Raw genomic sequence first — 16,341 nt, forward strand, 5'->3', positions numbered from 1 at the left:
GGGCAAGGCGAAACGTCGCGAGGTTTCCTGGGCTTTCTCCGGCACCCCTATGAAATCTCGCCCCTCCCCGCCGCAGGTCTCGCGAGGCTACATCGGTCTCCCTCCCCCCTCCCCGAGCACGATGCCGCGCAGGAATGTGAAAGGCTCCCGCCCGCCGCCATTTTCTTTCTTTCTTGGCAGGCAGCGAGTGGGGCAGGAAGCGGCGGCTGAGCGAGCATGGCGGACTATTCCACGGTGCCCCCTCCTGCTTCGGGCGCGCCCGGGGGAGGCGGCGGCGGAGGTGGAGGAGTGAACGATGCCTTTAAAGACGCGCTGCAGCGGGCTAGGCAGGTGCGTGTGTAACGTGGCCCTGCCAAATCAATGGGTGCCCGGGCCCTCGGGCTGCGGGGCCCAGAGGCCCCTCCTGAGCCGGCGCCGCCGCGGCGGGAGGAAGCGGGCCGCGCGGCGGCGGCGCCGGGCCCTGCGGAGGCCTGAGGGGGGGCCGCCCCGCCAGGATGCCCCCGCGGGGCGCGGCGGGGAGGCTTTGTGCTGTCCCTCGGCCCCTCTCCGCGCCGCCCGCCCTGCTCGGGCGCGGGCAGGCGAGCGGCGAGCGTTTTCCAGTCGGTCGCCGCCAGCCTCCCTCCGCCATCGCCCGCTGCCCGAGCGACCGCCCGCGGTGCCCTAGCTCGGCCCGGCGGGATCCGCGCCATCGCGGCGCGGCCTGGTGCCCGCTGCCGGCCTGCGGGGAGGCGCAATCTCGGCGGACGGCGCGCCGCCTTATCGGCAGCCCCGCGCCCTGCGGGGCGACCGAGCGGAGGAGGGCGGCTCCGCCGCGCTGCCCCGTATTGTGTCCCCGGAGGCGCCCTGGGTGCCCGCTAACCTGCCCGGACCGGTTGGGAGGTGCCGCGGCCTGCGGAGCGAAGGCGGCCAAGGTGTCTTTTCGTGTGTGTTTGTTTTTTTTTTTGAGGGAGGGGGGAAGATTTTTTTTTTTTAATCCAGAAGCTTTATTTGTAGTTTTGCAGCACGGGCGATGTGTCCGTTGTTTTCGAGGAAAATTTTTCTCCTCTGCTTGATAACAGAGGACGCTTTTAGCAATAGCGTAAAAAAAAAAGGCGGGGGATATTTAGTACTTTTAAGATTTAAAATAGTTTTAGTAGTCAAGCTCCCTGCGGCATATCTCAGGCTTTCTCGAAGTATAGTTAAAATAGGAAACCTGGGGAAAAAAATGTTGCTGCAGTTTGAAGAGCAGATTTTTTTTTTCAGCCAGAGGAAAAAGCAGTGAATGTGAGAAAAAATTCCTAGTAAAGCATGAGTACAAGCCTTCTGAATATGTTGGGAGAAAAAGTACCGCGGCTGTTTGCAAGACTGTTTCTAGTAGCAACTTCTTATTTACCTCTTTTGAGTGGTATTAATATGTGTCATCTCAAACGCTGACATTATTCAGAATACCTGGAGTAAATAAGGACTTGCTGAATGAATTTTTTTCTTACAACATTTGCTTATGTTTAGATTGCAGCAAAAATTGGAGGAGATGCTGGCACATCAATGAATTCAAATGACTACAGTTATGGAGGACAAAAAAGACCTCTTGAGGATGGAGGTATGCGTTCATTACTGTTGCATTTGTTCTTGTTCAGTATGGCTTGGCAGCAGTGCCAGAAAGATTTCAAGTGGTTTTTTGGTTTTGATTTCTGTTTTTTTCTCCCCTATAGCACAGCATAAAAACATTTTGTTCCCTTTATAGACCACAACGTGCGTTTTCATTTTCAATTTAATGGGGAAATTTCTTTTAAACCATTGTGCTGTGTAACTGTAATCTGAAGCAAATATAAGCCTGTTTTAAAATATTTTAAATGTAACTTTAATGCAATAAAGAGGAAAAGATGGGGCAGGGTGTATGAATTTGTAACTGAGAAACACTTTTTGTCCAGGTATGTCATTGTAGTCCTTTGTTGTATAGGGCTGCTTACAGCTTGTAAGTTACAGTTAGAGCAAGAAGTGGTCACTTTTTTAAAATTGGATTGTTTCATATGTTTTGTTATTGCACAAATTCAAATAAACATTTTAATGCATTTCATTGTAAAAGCATAGGACTTTAAAAAAAGACAGGAAAGTAAATTTTCTACCGTGTAGACGTTTTTGCTTGGTCTAATATTTAAACATACAGCGTGTGTGAACCCTGATAAGATCATACTTAAATCTCCTACCTTGTTGCAGCTTTTTGGATTTGCTTTATATTGCAGTAAAGTTTTCTCCTGAAATGTGTGTGTCCTCTTCTGTCAGCTAGCTTGAACTTAGCAGGGTTTGATATGTTTAATATACACACAAAATCCTGACTAAATTGTGGAGAGAAATCTGAGCTTGTTGAAATGTTCTCGTAGGTGTCATTTAAGAGCAATGCCTTTTTTTCCCTTTAAGAGGATTGAAACTCAGTCTACAGATTGTAACTAAGGCTTTATATCAGGAGATCTTGTGTCCTGTAATAAAGTTTTTTCTATTAATGGTGAGGTTTTTAATATACAAAAATGAGCTAATGATGCTTCAGATGATATATGTAATGTATTCTTTTTATTTTATGTGTAGATGGCTCTTGGACAAGTCCGAGCAGTACAACACACTGGGAGGGAATGCCCTCTCCTTTTAAAGGCAGGAATTTTTATTTATTACCTGTGTTTAGTATGTAAACATGAAATAAACTAGTGGATCTTTCTGGATTGACACAAATATTTCTTGGAATATGTGTCTGAGTTTTTGCTGCACATAAATTATGGTGATTCATATAACCTTTATTTTGGGGTGGGAAGAAAGCATCTGAAGTATATCTTTTCAGATATAGGTTAATTGTGCCTTTTATTCCTTTATTTGTACAAAAAGGATTTGGATGGTAGTGATGTAGTTGCTTTGAATCTGCTTTTTTTTGAAGTTTTATGCTATGAAATGCTTGATATTTGGATAGGGATTTCATATCAATGTTTGGAGTGAGTTTGCATTGCTATTTGATATTGTTGTATTTTTAGATATTTGATCTAGACTTGTGGTCGTTGTCAGAAAACTTTTCTTTAAATCATTGTTAATTTTTGTATGGATTTGCTTTTTTTTAATTGTTTTTTTTTACTATAGAAGCATCATTAGCTTGAGCAACCAACAGAGATAAACTTTGTTCCTTGTTGTAGTTAAGTTTCAGTGACTAGGTGCCTATGAGCAATCTACAGCGTGTTTGAAAACTGCCTTTTAATAAACCACTTAATAGATATATGGAAGAACCTAACATCTTTTCAGCTATACTAACCAAGTGCTGAGTGCTCGTGAGATTCTTTCTTTTATTCAGATGATCAACTTCCTGAAATTGAGAGGAAAAAAAAGGGGGGGGACTAAAATGCACTGGAAAGTTACAGTTCACACTAAAAGGTGTAAACAGTTCTTGAATTTCTTGGCAAACATTTTAAAAAATCTTAATTTTGCAGATCAACCAGATGCTAAGAAAGTTGCTCCTCAGAATGACTGTAAGTAATTTTTATTTTGTTGCCAGTAAACCTAAACAAGTATAAAACTTTCAGAACAAGAATTTGAAGCAGTAATCTGGTAGGTGATATTTGGACTAGTCAAATCAAAAGAATTGACTCAGTTTCTCTCTTAGCTTCTTGAAGCAGTTTGAGTCTACTTTCTAAAACTGGCAGAATGTTGTGTTAGCAACAGTTGAGAATCCTTTTAACTATGGTTTTTATATCATCTGGTAACACTTCTTAAAAGGTCAACTTGGACCGAAGTAGATAYAATTAAGTTTATTATTAACCACAGAAAAGGCTTAGTTGTAAATAATACTGTTTGAGTTTAATTTTAACAATATTTGCTTATAGCTTTTGGAAATCAACTACCACCAATGCATCAACAGCAAAGGTAAGAATCTACATCCACACTATGCCTCATGTATCACTTCACTTTTAGTGAAAAAAGCAGTTAAAAAGATTCTAATGGAAGAGCAGTGTTGGTGCATTAGAGGAATACTATAGAGAGATAGTGATATGTTGAAATTTGGCTTCAGCAGCCACAATCCAAACACCTGAAATAAATTTGATAAAAATATTCTGGCTAGGCCAAACACCTGAAATAACTTTGATAGTATTATACTGGCTGTATTTTTCTTAGCAGCCTCTGCCATGCATCAAAATTAGCATAAGAAAAATGGGTTGCTCTTACAGCATTTGAGCATAGCTGCCGTACCCAAAAGCTAGGAGCAGGTCTGAAGGGAAAGGGTTGATGCTATTTTGAAAATAGGAAAGAATTGTGGGGGATTAAAAGAAGGCAAACTTAGCACAGCTTATTGTTCTGTTGGCTACATCTGGTACAATATATTTTTTTCTCCACTCGTTTCTTACRTAAACAGCCCGAACCAACTATTCTTCCAGTCCTTTGACTAATTTTGATAAATGATACCAAAATGTGTTTTCAGCATGCTTCAAYTGAGATACAGTTTAAACTTTTAATGCTACATTGGCCTTAGCAGTGGCCTCAGACTTCATAAAGAGGTTGAAGGAAAACATGTATCAATTCATACTATGATTTAAACTTTTAAGTGGTCACATCCCGTTTTCTACTAGTAGTAGTATTTATTCCCTCTTGTAGCTTATTGATTATTTCTGAAAATAACCTAGTTTCACTGAAAGCTGTGTTTGCATATGACTTTCAAAATTAGTGGGAGACAATTTTGCTGGGATGGGGGAGGCAATTAACTTCCCTCTGTCTTAACTAGAAGAGGTATCTAAATACAAAGCTTGTTTGGTCTTTGAATGGTCATTGTTTTCTGTTTTATTTAACCTGTACAGGTCTGTGATGACAGAAGAGTACAAAGTTCCAGATGGAATGGTTGGATTCAGTAAGTAGTATGACATAGTGTGGCAGTATAGTGGGGGGATGTTAACTGATGCTGTTAATACACATAATCTTCTCTGTTTTCTTTCTCCAAGTAATTGGCAGAGGTGGAGAGCAGATCTCACGCATACAGCAGGAGTCTGGCTGTAAAATACAGATTGCGCCTGGTAACTATTTCTGGTATATCTGTTGGTAGGAAGTTCAGAAGGCTGTTCGTTGTTTCTAATTATCTGTATCTTCACTTAAGGTATATTTTAATGTTTTGTGCTAATCCCAGTTATTGCAGTCCAAACAAATGTTGTGATACAGTGATTCTTCTACTTTCCAATAGTTTGTGTATCATATTTGATTTTCTCTTTCTGGTTTTGGTAATCTCTTTCTGCCTTAATACTACTGTTAAATCAGTTTTATTTTATGACCTTAGATAGTGGAGGCCTGCCTGAAAGATCTTGTATGCTAACTGGAACACCAGAGTCTGTTCAGTAAGTAAAACAAATTCTGTGTATTCTTACTTAATTATGCAATACTCTGTTTTGGGGATCTGAATATAGCATTTCCCTTCTTTGGCTTGTATTGAGGATGCAATCTGGTCAGCTAAATGCATACATACCGAGCTAGGCCCTGAACCTGCAATCACATTCCTCATGATACTTTGTAATTACAGGACAAAAATATGGATATAATTGTATGTGAAAAAGAAACTCTGTTAATAGGAATTAAGAAAATTACAGGGGAAATGTGAAAATTAGTAATACATAAGAATAGGAGTTACTCAAAGCCAAGTTTATCAGAGTTCTTAATTGTGTCTTTGATATAAACTAATGTATACCAAAAGTTAGGAAAGGTAGCATCTATGTAATACCAGTTGGTAAAGTGAACTTTCACCTTCTGTGAAGGAGAGGGGATGACAACAAGAAAATATTTCTTGTGGTAGCATAGAGGTTTTTCACTTTGAGTTGACTACTTGGAGACCTATTTATCTTGGCTTTTCTAGGAATGATTTTAAGTGTAGTAAGCTTGCTAGTTTCTTGTTTGTTAGCTGCTCCCACTTAATTTTTTCAGATATGGCCTGCAGCTATAAATTTCCCTTTAGGAAAACAGGTGTCAGTCACCTCTTACCTTGCAGCCAAATAAGCTCCTGTTGAGGAAGTCATTTCTTCATTTCTTTATGGGAATGTTCTTTTGAATTATAGCTTATTCTGACCACATATTGGAGGGAAGAGTTTTTAACAGATATACATACTTACCTTTTTACTTAAATGTGACTGATACATGTGGAAGATAAATCACTTGCTATCGGCCATTATTCTGGTAATACTTACAAGTACAAATATCCAAACTTTGCATGCTGAATCAAGCAGCAGCTGTGACCATATTGGTGTTAAAGCTAAGTTTATTTTACAATTTTTTTGGGGGGGGCCTTGTTTATAAAAGTGGCATTGAACAGATTTGCCTTAAGATTGGCTGTTTGTAGGTTAAATGAAAAAAAAACAATTATGTAAAATGAGAGGTTACTTGAATTACTATTCAAGCTTAACAATACAGTAAAAATGTTTCTGACTTCTAGCTTATTTTTATGCACCAAAAATAGTACATTGTAGCTCTTTCAACTCTTCTACCTAACAATGGCATATTTTAAACATTAATGTAAAGGACAGTGTTTCTCTCTTTTGTTCTGAATGAAGTTTTGGTCTTACAGAATACTAGGTTGTGTCATGAGTCACSTTTGAGGAGATGGTAACTTTGTATATTTGGTAAAGAACCACCTTTTTTATATACTGACAGTGGTGTACTTTTAGGTCTACCACTTGCTACATTCTCTTGGAATTACTTTCTCTTAACACTTTGAGTGTAAGAGTGAGAAGAAAGGTATTTATTCTGCGGAAATTTTTCGATGGATATTAATTTTGGCAGCGGGCTATCTTGATGTTTCTGTACGGATGTATACATGTGACAAAGCTCTTTGTTTTGTGGGCCTTGATGTTTTATCTAACCAACTTAGCATGTTTCAGTTAAGCTGCAGATTGCAAAATCTTAAGTAGAAATTGATTTTTCTTTCTAGCAGAGCAATATATGTTGCAAATTCATTTTTTTAGAGGCTTCTTTTTAACCTGCTTCAGCCTAGAGAGAGGTGCTGTTTGATACATCAGAATATCATGATGAGAAGAAACTTCTAACTTTTTGCTTGCTTATCTGGAAATAACAACTCAGCCACAGGCCAGGGAAGAGTGATTTGCTGAACGTGTCCGTTTAGGTTGTAGAGGTTATCAGGAAGTAAAACAAATGAGGAAATACGACAGTGAAGTTGGTAACAATGGCTAGGGGAGAATACAGTTGATAAATGTGAAGATTTCAGATGATTTCATTGCAGAGAATAAAAACGTGTGTGATTCACCTCATCTTTTAGCATGTTGATTCTATTTCTTTGTTCCTTAATAACATTTGAAATAATAAATGCTTTAATCAGGAGGTAGTGATCTTAAAGATATTTACAATCCATGAACCTGGCAAATGGCCAGGAAAGAGGTAATATCCCACCTGTAAAAGAAGCTGCTGAGTTTGTTCACAATTTTGAACTAGAAGAATGCACATTGGGAAGGGACCTGGTGTAGAGGAGGCAAAACCACTTACATGGAGATTCACATTATCTTTGATACAAAATTACTCTTTAAAGGTACTGAAAGAAACTGGATAGTGTGCACTGAAGGATTTGTGCTAGGACCCCTAATTCAACTATTAAGTGAATAAGGCTATTAAGATAATGAAAGATAATGTTTTTCTTTTTCCCAAGCAGGACAAGTGTAGGCAAGCAGTATTTGTAGGAATCACTGTATTCATAAGTATATATTCCTTGACAGGTCAGCAAAAAGATTACTCGATCAGATAGTTGAAAAGGGAAGACCTGCACCTGGCTTTCATCATGGTGATGGACCTGGAAATGCAGTCCAAGAAATTATGATTCCAGCCAGTAAAGCAGGATTAGTTATTGGAAAGGGTGGAGAGACGATTAAACAATTACAGGTATATTTGTTTTTTTTTTTTTTTTTTTTAGACACGTGATAATATTGGATCTAGATTTGAGTAGATATTGACCCTCCTTTTGTCAAATAGGAGCGAGCAGGTGTCAAAATGGTCATGATTCAAGATGGTCCACAGAACACTGGTGCAGACAAGCCCCTTAGGATAACTGGAGATCCTTACAAAGTTCAAGTAAGGAGTCTTTCAGAATTCAGACTTTTTAAAAACTATTCTGATGTTGCAGTACTTAAATGAAATTCCATTCTTCTTTTAGCAAGCCAAGGAAATGGTGCTGGAGTTAATTCGTGATCAAGGTGGCTTTAGAGAGGTGCGCAACGAATATGGGTCAAGAATAGGAGGAAATGAAGGGATAGACGTAAGCATGGTCGAAAAACTTGTTCACTGTATTTTGAGATTGTTAACATTCAAATGTTAAACTGGTTAATACCCTTGAAAGTTCTTAACCAGATTCCGAAAGTGGTTGTGGCATGTAAGTATTACTTAATCGTTCCTTAAATGTACCTTAAACGATGTGCATCGTTCATTTTACATTACCAGCAGTTTTGAACAACTTTGGCTAGCTGGAGATATTTTATAAGGAAGCAAATAAGTTTGGTTAAGTATATAATGATGGATGACGTTATAGAACTTGGAGTTTGGCCATTACAGCAAGATCTTTAATTCTACCTCTTACGAAAGTCATGAGATCACAACCATTCATCAGAGGTGAGACTGGAAGTTTCATCCCATAGTATCCGTCTKTTTTTAGGCCCTTCAGAAATTGTTTGTTGACCACAAGAAACATGATATCCACTGGAATTGTTGCCATTGTGAGAAGTTGCAGTGCATAGGATCCTCTCCTGTTTTGATGTTTTCCACTAGTGTTTGTGAGGTTGACTTTTACTGCTAATCTAAAAAGTTCACACTTCAAAAAGCCTAAAGTGGCACAGGGCTGGCCCTAGTCTGCCATTCTAATATGTGACTTTTTCATTTTTTGTGAATTTAGTAGGAATATTTGCATTGTCAGCATCTTGAAACAATTTGTTCTCTTTAAGGTTCCAATACCACGGTTTGCTGTAGGTATTGTGATTGGAAGAAATGGAGAGATGATAAAAAAGATACAGAATGATGCTGGTGTTAGGATCCAATTTAAGCCAGGTTTGTAGTATGTCCATACGTTTCTGTGGAGGAGTATAAATTTACTGGTTTACATATACTGGAATAGGATTGTTTTTATTCCAGATGATGGAACAACTCCAGATAGAATAGCCCAGATTACAGGGCCTCCAGACAGATGTCAACATGCTGCAGAAATTATTACAGATCTCCTTCGAAGTGTTCAGGTTGAGTAATGTTGTTTTCCATTTAAAAACTCTTGCCTACTTTTTGAAAGATTTGAATTTTAAAAAAGTCAGTATGTAATTTTTTTTTTAAAAAAGGACATCATTTGAAGTAGTTTCAAAGTTCAGTCTGAATTATAACCATAACTTTTCCAGTTACGGTTTTGGAAGTAGAAGGGTTGCAATGGTAATACTGGTTCGAAGTCACTATGATACTTAATCTAGCTGTTTAGAGCTGCTTTTAGTATTGCCATGTATTAATAGCTGATATGCTGCTACTTTTAGTTGTTTAGAAGATGATTTTGACTGCTCATAGTGAGATTATAGTTCCCACCACTGCATTCACAGAAAGCAGGCAGTAATGATACCTTTCTGTGTGTGAAACTTTTAAAAATTATACTACTTCAGTGTAACTGAGTAGTAACATTAGATTTGTTTTATTAAATGATGGGATTATTCTAAGAAAAAAGTGAAGCAAGCAGTTGGCATTAATGATTTGTTCGCAGTAGGTTTTTATAGAATATGCTAATTTGCGGGGTTGTTTTGTGTTTTTTTTGTTTTTTTTTTTTTTGCTTTCAGGCTGGTAACCCTGGTGGACCAGGACCTGGTGGTCGAGGAAGGGGTAGAGGTCAAGGCAACTGGAACATGGGGCCTCCTGGTGGATTACAGGAATTCAATTTCATTGTTCCCACTGGCAAAACTGGATTAATCATTGGCAAAGGCAATATGTCTTATATATATGTGTGTGTGTGTATATATATTCATATTTTAAAAGCTTTAAGCTTTTCCATTTGTGCAAATAGCCATACTAGAGAGATGCTTCAAGAGAAGCCTTTGCAAAGAGTTTCATACACAACAGAGGAAGATAATCCAGCTAAATCATAACACTCCTGATCTTTTTAGTAGGAAAGATTTTCCTCCSCAAAGCTCATATCCTGGTAGTTCAAAGTCAAGAACCACTCAATTTATATAATGCATGTGTTTAAAAGTATTAAATACTAAGTTATGTTGTAGTGTTTGGCAGATTGTTAGATGTTGTTGTATGTTATAAGTAGCTTGCATTTGATGTTGTTGATTAGACTAGTGTTACTCAATCTGTAATTATCTCTTAAAACTRATTTTCACATATTCCAGAGAAGATCTTTTACACTAGAATGCTGTAACAATTTTTTTTGTTACTAAAGTAATCGGTTATCAAATAATTTCATTTTGAAATAATTTATTGTATGCCCCAAAATGAAATGCTTGAGTTACCTTAACCTTTTGTTTGTAATGTGTTTTCCAGACAAAACAAGTAGGCTGTCATAGTTCAGTTTTTGGCCTGGAAGGTTGATTATTAAAAAGAAAAGACAGGAGAGGAGGGAAAAAAAAAAAAAAAAGCCAATGACCTCTGTAAACTATATGCCTACTAATGATACAAGTAACTTTTCAGCAACCTGTAAGAGGAGAAACTAGTTTAGGGAGCTTATCTTTTTGAGTTTGAATACACTGCAAAAAATGTGAAACTTACAATCTAGTCAAGTTTTATTTCTTTTCATCTGTACTTATTGTTTTTTGGGAGGCTTAGGTTTTAAGGTTGTATTTATTGAGAACCACGGGTATTAGTTCCTATTCATGTCTAATTTCACATTTCTTGCATGAATGGAAAAAAGCAGGCAGCATTGCAGGAACTCTTTGCTCATCTTTCTGAATAACAAGATTGTGGTCTTTAATTTAAAAAATAATTTACTGGTTCATTGCGAACAAGGCTCTAACTACACTAAAAGGAAAGGTTTTTTTTATTACTAAAAAAATGTGTTATATGGCTCAAAAATAGGTCACTTCAGTTCTGTATCTTTCAATTTCGACGTAGGTCATTTTATCTGATTTGAATCTTAGTATTTTTGTTTTACTGCATGTCATAAAAGTTGTACGTTATATTGTAGGTGGTGAAACTATCAAAAGTATAAGCCAGCAATCTGGTGCCAGAATAGAACTTCAGAGAAATCCTCCACCTAATGCAGATCCAAACATGAAGATGTTTACTATCCGTGGAACACCACAGCAAATAGATTACGCACGACAACTTATAGAAGAAAAGATTGGAGTGAGTATATAGTTATATATTTTTTTTATTAYTATAATTAAACAAAACAATGGGGCTTTTCTGTGGAGAATTTTTTTCCAATTTACTTTCTAATTATAGAAAATAGATCTAAAATGGTAAATAGTAATAGTAAATCTGGATTTACAGTGATAAAAACATAACCACTAATCAGCATTTTTGTTGATACTGTAAAAGAAGCAAAATCTTTGAATTAAAAAATCATTTTTTTAATATAACTGTTATATTAATATATCAATATTATCAATATTAATATATCAATATCAATGCTGCATTCTAGAAGATAGCCAGTTTGTTGTGGATGATGAGAATATTTGACAACTATGAAAATATCCTGGATATCTTAAAACTACTAAGTTAGGTGGTTAATGTTTCAATCTTAATGTGTTCAGGTGGATATCATCTTTAACTGAATTATCTGCTCCAAATTCAGTGCAGTTTTGTTTCTGTGTATGCATGTAATCAAATTTACTTTCTGGATTTTGCCACTGAACTTACTCATTGATTTGAATTATAACTTAAAACTGAAGGTAATCGCTTATTGATGGTACTGGAAACTTCTATTTTACCTGTTTTGATTACTAGTATTCACTTTTTTTTCATTTTTACCTTGTAACATCTAAGTGTGTGACAATCAATCATGTGGTCTTACATTTACTAACAGTCTATAAACCAGTGAATTTTTTTTTAATTATATGAGAACTTCCTGAATTTTTTTTAACCTACTGTTGTGTGATTATAAAGCATTTCCCTGAGGAATGAGGGGGAGGGTTGGGCTGCAGCATTTGCTTCATTAAGAAGGATCTGCGAGATAAATGCAGCTATTTGGTTGTTATTACAACCAAAGCTGCTTTAACTCTGTCTATTCTCTAGCTACCCATAAGCCAGATAAATTGACTTTCAGAAAAAATGGCTTCTGCAGGGAAATGTCTTTATTTAAGAATTTGAATAAAACCTTTTTAGATGGTATTTTCAAGTAGTTTGGATTTAGCATTTTAAATTGCAGGGAAATGGAGGACTTCAGGGTTTACTTCTCATCTACATGCTATTATTATTGCAGGGTCCAGTTAATCCACTGGGTCCACCAGTTCCTCATGGACCCCATGGTGTTGTTCCTGGGCCACACGGACCTCCTGGTCCCCCAGGTCCTGGTGCTCCTATGGGACCGTATAACCCTGCTCCTTACAATCCGGGGCCTCCTGGTCCTGCCCCTCAGTAAGTATTGCTTCAGCTAGCTGTTTTTTGTAGAGTAATCCTCGGGCTGGTTTTCACTGTATATTGTTTGTTTTTGTTTTATAGTGGTCCTCCAGCCCCATATGCTCCACAAGGATGGGGAAATGCTTATCCACACTGGCAGCCACCAAATCCACCAGATCCAGGTAAGAGATGGTACACAGCATTTACTCTGTGGCATGTTTTTTACTGAAAGTAAAAACATCTTACTATTTTTTTTTCTCCCCTTTCTCTCTTTTATCTTTCTCAAGACTGGGAGTTCTTCTTAATTCCAATTTTCTGAAGTTTTAGTTCTCTTCCTCTTATTTAAGTTAGATCCTATGCTTGGACTAGAGCAAGGAGGGAGACTGCAGTTAAAGGTTTAGTAAGGTTAAGCGGTTGAGGCATTTACACCTCTGCTGTGTCTTTGAGGTAGAACTTCTTCAGAACTTTAGTCAAAAGATTTTAAGTTGTAAATGAAGAAAGTATTTTCTGATAACCAGTGGTCCTGACACACATCACATTAGTGAAGAAGGGTGGGTTTTTAGTAGTTGTTACAATCTAGAGTTCTTCTATTTATGTTCTTTGCATCTTCCTTTCTTTTTTGATGAAGAGCTGCCTTTTATTACATTACCCATACTTTTATGGTAGCTCTCCATGCATTTAAAATGTCTGTTACCAACATTGAAAGGTAGAGTGATTCAAAGTAATTTGACTTGACACTTCTGGTAGGCTGAGATGCAATTAACTTAATCCATTTAATTTATTTTAATTTGGTTTCATCCAAAACCACTGTCAAAATCTTTTTCATTACCAACTCTTTTTAATAAAGCAATCTACATAAAAATGTATTAAATACTTATCTCAGTAGCTGATTTTACTTCAGATTCTGGTAAGTGTTCCTCTTGTAAATCTAATTCATTTTTACATACGCTGTTGGAATCAGTTTGTCTTTTGACTAGCACTTATGAGCGAGTTTGGTACAGATATGTTTACYTGCACACTTCAGTGAAACTAGTGGTTTATAGTTTTTTTTTCCGGAGATGTTTTCTTCTGAACCGTGCTTATATCTTGTCACTTGAAAGGAGCTGTAGTAACTGCACTCAGATTTTCTTTTGAGGTTTTTATTGAATCCCTGCTGTGTGAGCTTCTGTAGCAGTAGCTTTGATACATGCAGGTAACCTTAAAACAATACATGTTGGTTTTATATTAGATGAGGCTGTGTTGGATCACTGCAGTTTTGTAATGAACAAAGATACAGTGTTTTTGTTCATCTTAAGGTGTTCAGTAGATGTGATTTGTCTTGCTTTGCACTGTGTTCARTAACAAAACGTGTTCAGCTAGGTATGTTACTGCTTGTCCTGTGTAGAAGCATCCCTATAACAGACATGATAGTCCTTGACAGTCTTCTGCCTGCCCAGAAGGCATTAAAAACTGCTTGAATACACCATTGTCACTGCAAGCAATGTAATTACGAAAAGAAACTGCTTGTTAACGTTGTTTTTAATATGCTCATATTACTTATGCATTTTAAATGGTTGCATCTAATGTTTCTTGTAGTATTTCATTTTTTAGTAATTTGTTTGCCTTTTTTCTTCCAGGGTGTGTGGGCTCCCCACCACCATACCCCAAATGCTTTTTCCAGTGAATTACTTCTTTCTTTTCAGTTTGCTGCTCCTTCACCTATTTTTTGCTTTGGGGGGAGGGAATACACTTTCATTCACATTATCCATCCAAATTATCAGTTTTAGCCCTTTGTGAAGTTTTTTCATCAGTTGCTCCATTTATTTGCAGACAGACTTTTTTTTTCATTTTTTAAGGATGTAGGTCTTACTAAAGAACACTATTTTCTATAATAAGTAGAAGTACATTTTTGTGGATTGCTGATTTGTTAATGTAATCCACCTCTGATTCTGCGGGGAGAGTAAACTTTAACAGAAAGAGAAATAAGACTGTAGGAAGCAGCATAATTAGACTTACTAGATTCAATTAACAGAAAGAGAAATAAGACTGTAGGAAGCAGCATAATTAGACTTACTAGATTCAATTAAAAATAAGGGGAACATTGGAGATAGCTACAGAAGATACAAGTGTTGCTATCATCATATGTTAGACTAAAAAGCTGCAAGTGAACCATAAATCTTACAGTCATGGACAGGAATTCAAGTTCTTAAAATACTGTGTATTTCTGTATTTTACTGTTGCTTTAAGGTTTAAATGACAAACACTGCAAATGTCAAGTAATCTGCATTTCTCTATTTCAGATGTGTTTAGGGTGCCTATGCTTGTGTCAGTGGTATTAGTGTGAGATTACAAAAAGTAAAACTTTAAATTGTTTGGTGCTAGAATGATTCATTCTTAATGCAATTCAGTAAAATTATCATTTAAATAAACTTGAAAGTCTGTTTTTCCTCATCACCTTAAAAATTAATAAATGTTCTTGTAGAAGTAAGGATTCTATGAAGATTTTTATCTAGGCACCTCTATAAAAAATATTCTTTGTACTGTGCTGTTTTGAAATTGATAGTTTGTGTWAGAAAGAAAAGATACTTACAAGTTGAACTGGTTACTTGGTTTAGATGGACTTTTTCCTTGGAGGAAAATAAGAGTGCTTAGAATGCTGTTAACTGAAAACAACTTTCTGTTCGTACCACTCTTATAAATGTTTGTTTTATTTCACAGGTAAGCCAGGAACAGATCCCAATTCAGCTGCGTGGGCAGCTTACTATGCTCACTACTATCAACAACAAGCACAGCCACCGCCTGCAGCCCCTCCTGGTGGACCAGCTACAACCCAAACTAATGGACAAGGTAAAACAGTTAAATTTCTTAATGTTGGAGGGGAGAGGTCACTCTTTATTATTACTATTGTCTTACATATTGGGTAAACATATTGTAAGGTAGCCAGTTTTACTGGAAAACTCTTGCTTTCAGCCTTCAACATTACTTCTAGTGCAATTCCAGAGACACATTTCCCTGTCATTTGATCTGAATTAATTGCATCTACTTATTGCAGTCATAGGAAAAAGTAGAATGAGCCAAACTTACTAGTTGTTACTTGTTTAAACAGTCGCATAACTTTAAATGGTTTAGGAAAACTACTGCTTTATTTGTACTATTAAAACTTTTGTGTCTGGATGAGGCCTAAAACTTGAAGTAGTCGTTTTGTACTGTATGTAAGTGGTATGAGCTTCCTAAGTTCTGAAAATGCAATAAATTTTTGTGATTTCTTTTAGTGTGGTTGATTTTGTTTTGTTGTTTTTGTATTTATATTAGCTTTTGTAGCAGATGGTTTTTCAGTGTCAGATTTGAGTGTTATTATTTGGGCTTGTTATCAAAACACTCAGATGCTTATTTGTATGTTGTTCTGTGTACAAAACCAAAAAACAGAAGTCTTGTTTTAACAATTATTTTTATATGTAATTCAGGAGATCAGCCAAATCCAGCACCAGCAGGGCAGGTTGACTATACCAAGGCATGGGAAGAGTACTACAAAAAAATGGGTATGTGTGCATGTTTTTCTGTTGTTGCAAATCTCCTCTAACAACTTTGCAAGTCTCATCTGAAATTTTTACCAAACAAAAAGTGCTCCATTCATTTGTCTTCTGGATTATAAGTTTTATATTATTTTACATATATGTATTACTATATATAGTAAAAGCCCTGAAGTTTGCTGAAATCTAGACTACTTAGGAATTATGATTTAAGGCCCTCTTGTATTCATATTAGTGATCAGCTTTGGCAAAATACTTTGTAGAAAAAGATGAGTTGTTATTGTGTGTGAAACACCTAYACAAAGTATATTTAAGTTTCAGAGTT

At 36.9% G+C, this 16,341-nt stretch overlaps 1 protein-coding gene across 12 annotated transcripts in view; it reads left to right on the forward strand.

Moving 5' to 3' along the window:
• Positions 1 to 118: 118 nt before the first annotated feature.
• Positions 119 to 16,341, forward strand: part of FUBP1 (far upstream element binding protein 1) — a 41,461-nt gene continuing 25,238 nt past the window's right edge. For 9 of the 12 annotated variants that reach the window (XR_014894963.1, XR_014894960.1, XR_014894962.1 and 6 more), the window contains exons 1-19: positions 119 to 330; positions 1,489 to 1,579; positions 2,563 to 2,625; positions 3,444 to 3,482; positions 3,837 to 3,876; positions 4,803 to 4,852; positions 4,944 to 5,015; positions 5,273 to 5,330; positions 7,707 to 7,869; positions 7,960 to 8,058; positions 8,141 to 8,242; positions 8,922 to 9,024; positions 9,109 to 9,209; positions 9,786 to 9,927; positions 11,132 to 11,292; positions 12,371 to 12,525; positions 12,610 to 12,689; positions 15,205 to 15,333; positions 15,951 to 16,025. Coding sequence is in view for 6 of the 12 variants with exons in the window: in XM_085298162.1 (XP_085154288.1) it covers positions 217 to 330; positions 1,489 to 1,579; positions 2,563 to 2,625; positions 3,444 to 3,482; positions 3,837 to 3,876; positions 4,803 to 4,852; positions 4,944 to 5,015; positions 5,273 to 5,330; positions 7,707 to 7,869; positions 7,960 to 8,058; positions 8,141 to 8,242; positions 8,922 to 9,024; positions 9,109 to 9,209; positions 9,786 to 9,927; positions 11,132 to 11,292; positions 12,371 to 12,525; positions 12,610 to 12,689; positions 15,205 to 15,333; positions 15,951 to 16,025 (1,837 nt within the window). In the remaining 6 variants the exon portion in view is untranslated. The remainder of the gene's footprint in view (positions 331 to 1,488; positions 1,580 to 2,562; positions 2,626 to 3,443; positions 3,483 to 3,836; positions 3,877 to 4,802; positions 4,853 to 4,943; positions 5,016 to 5,272; positions 5,331 to 7,706; positions 7,870 to 7,959; positions 8,059 to 8,140; positions 8,243 to 8,921; positions 9,025 to 9,108; positions 9,210 to 9,785; positions 9,928 to 11,131; positions 11,293 to 12,370; positions 12,526 to 12,609; positions 12,690 to 15,204; positions 15,334 to 15,950; positions 16,026 to 16,341) is intronic. The other 3 variants (XM_085298165.1, XM_085298166.1, XM_085298167.1) reach the window with 3 other exon arrangements.

This window comes from Rhea americana, unplaced genomic scaffold, assembly GCF_003343005.1.
Source record: "Rhea americana isolate MKP2758 unplaced genomic scaffold, rheAme1 scaffold_136, whole genome shotgun sequence".
NCBI lineage: Eukaryota > Metazoa > Chordata > Aves > Rheiformes > Rheidae > Rhea > Rhea americana.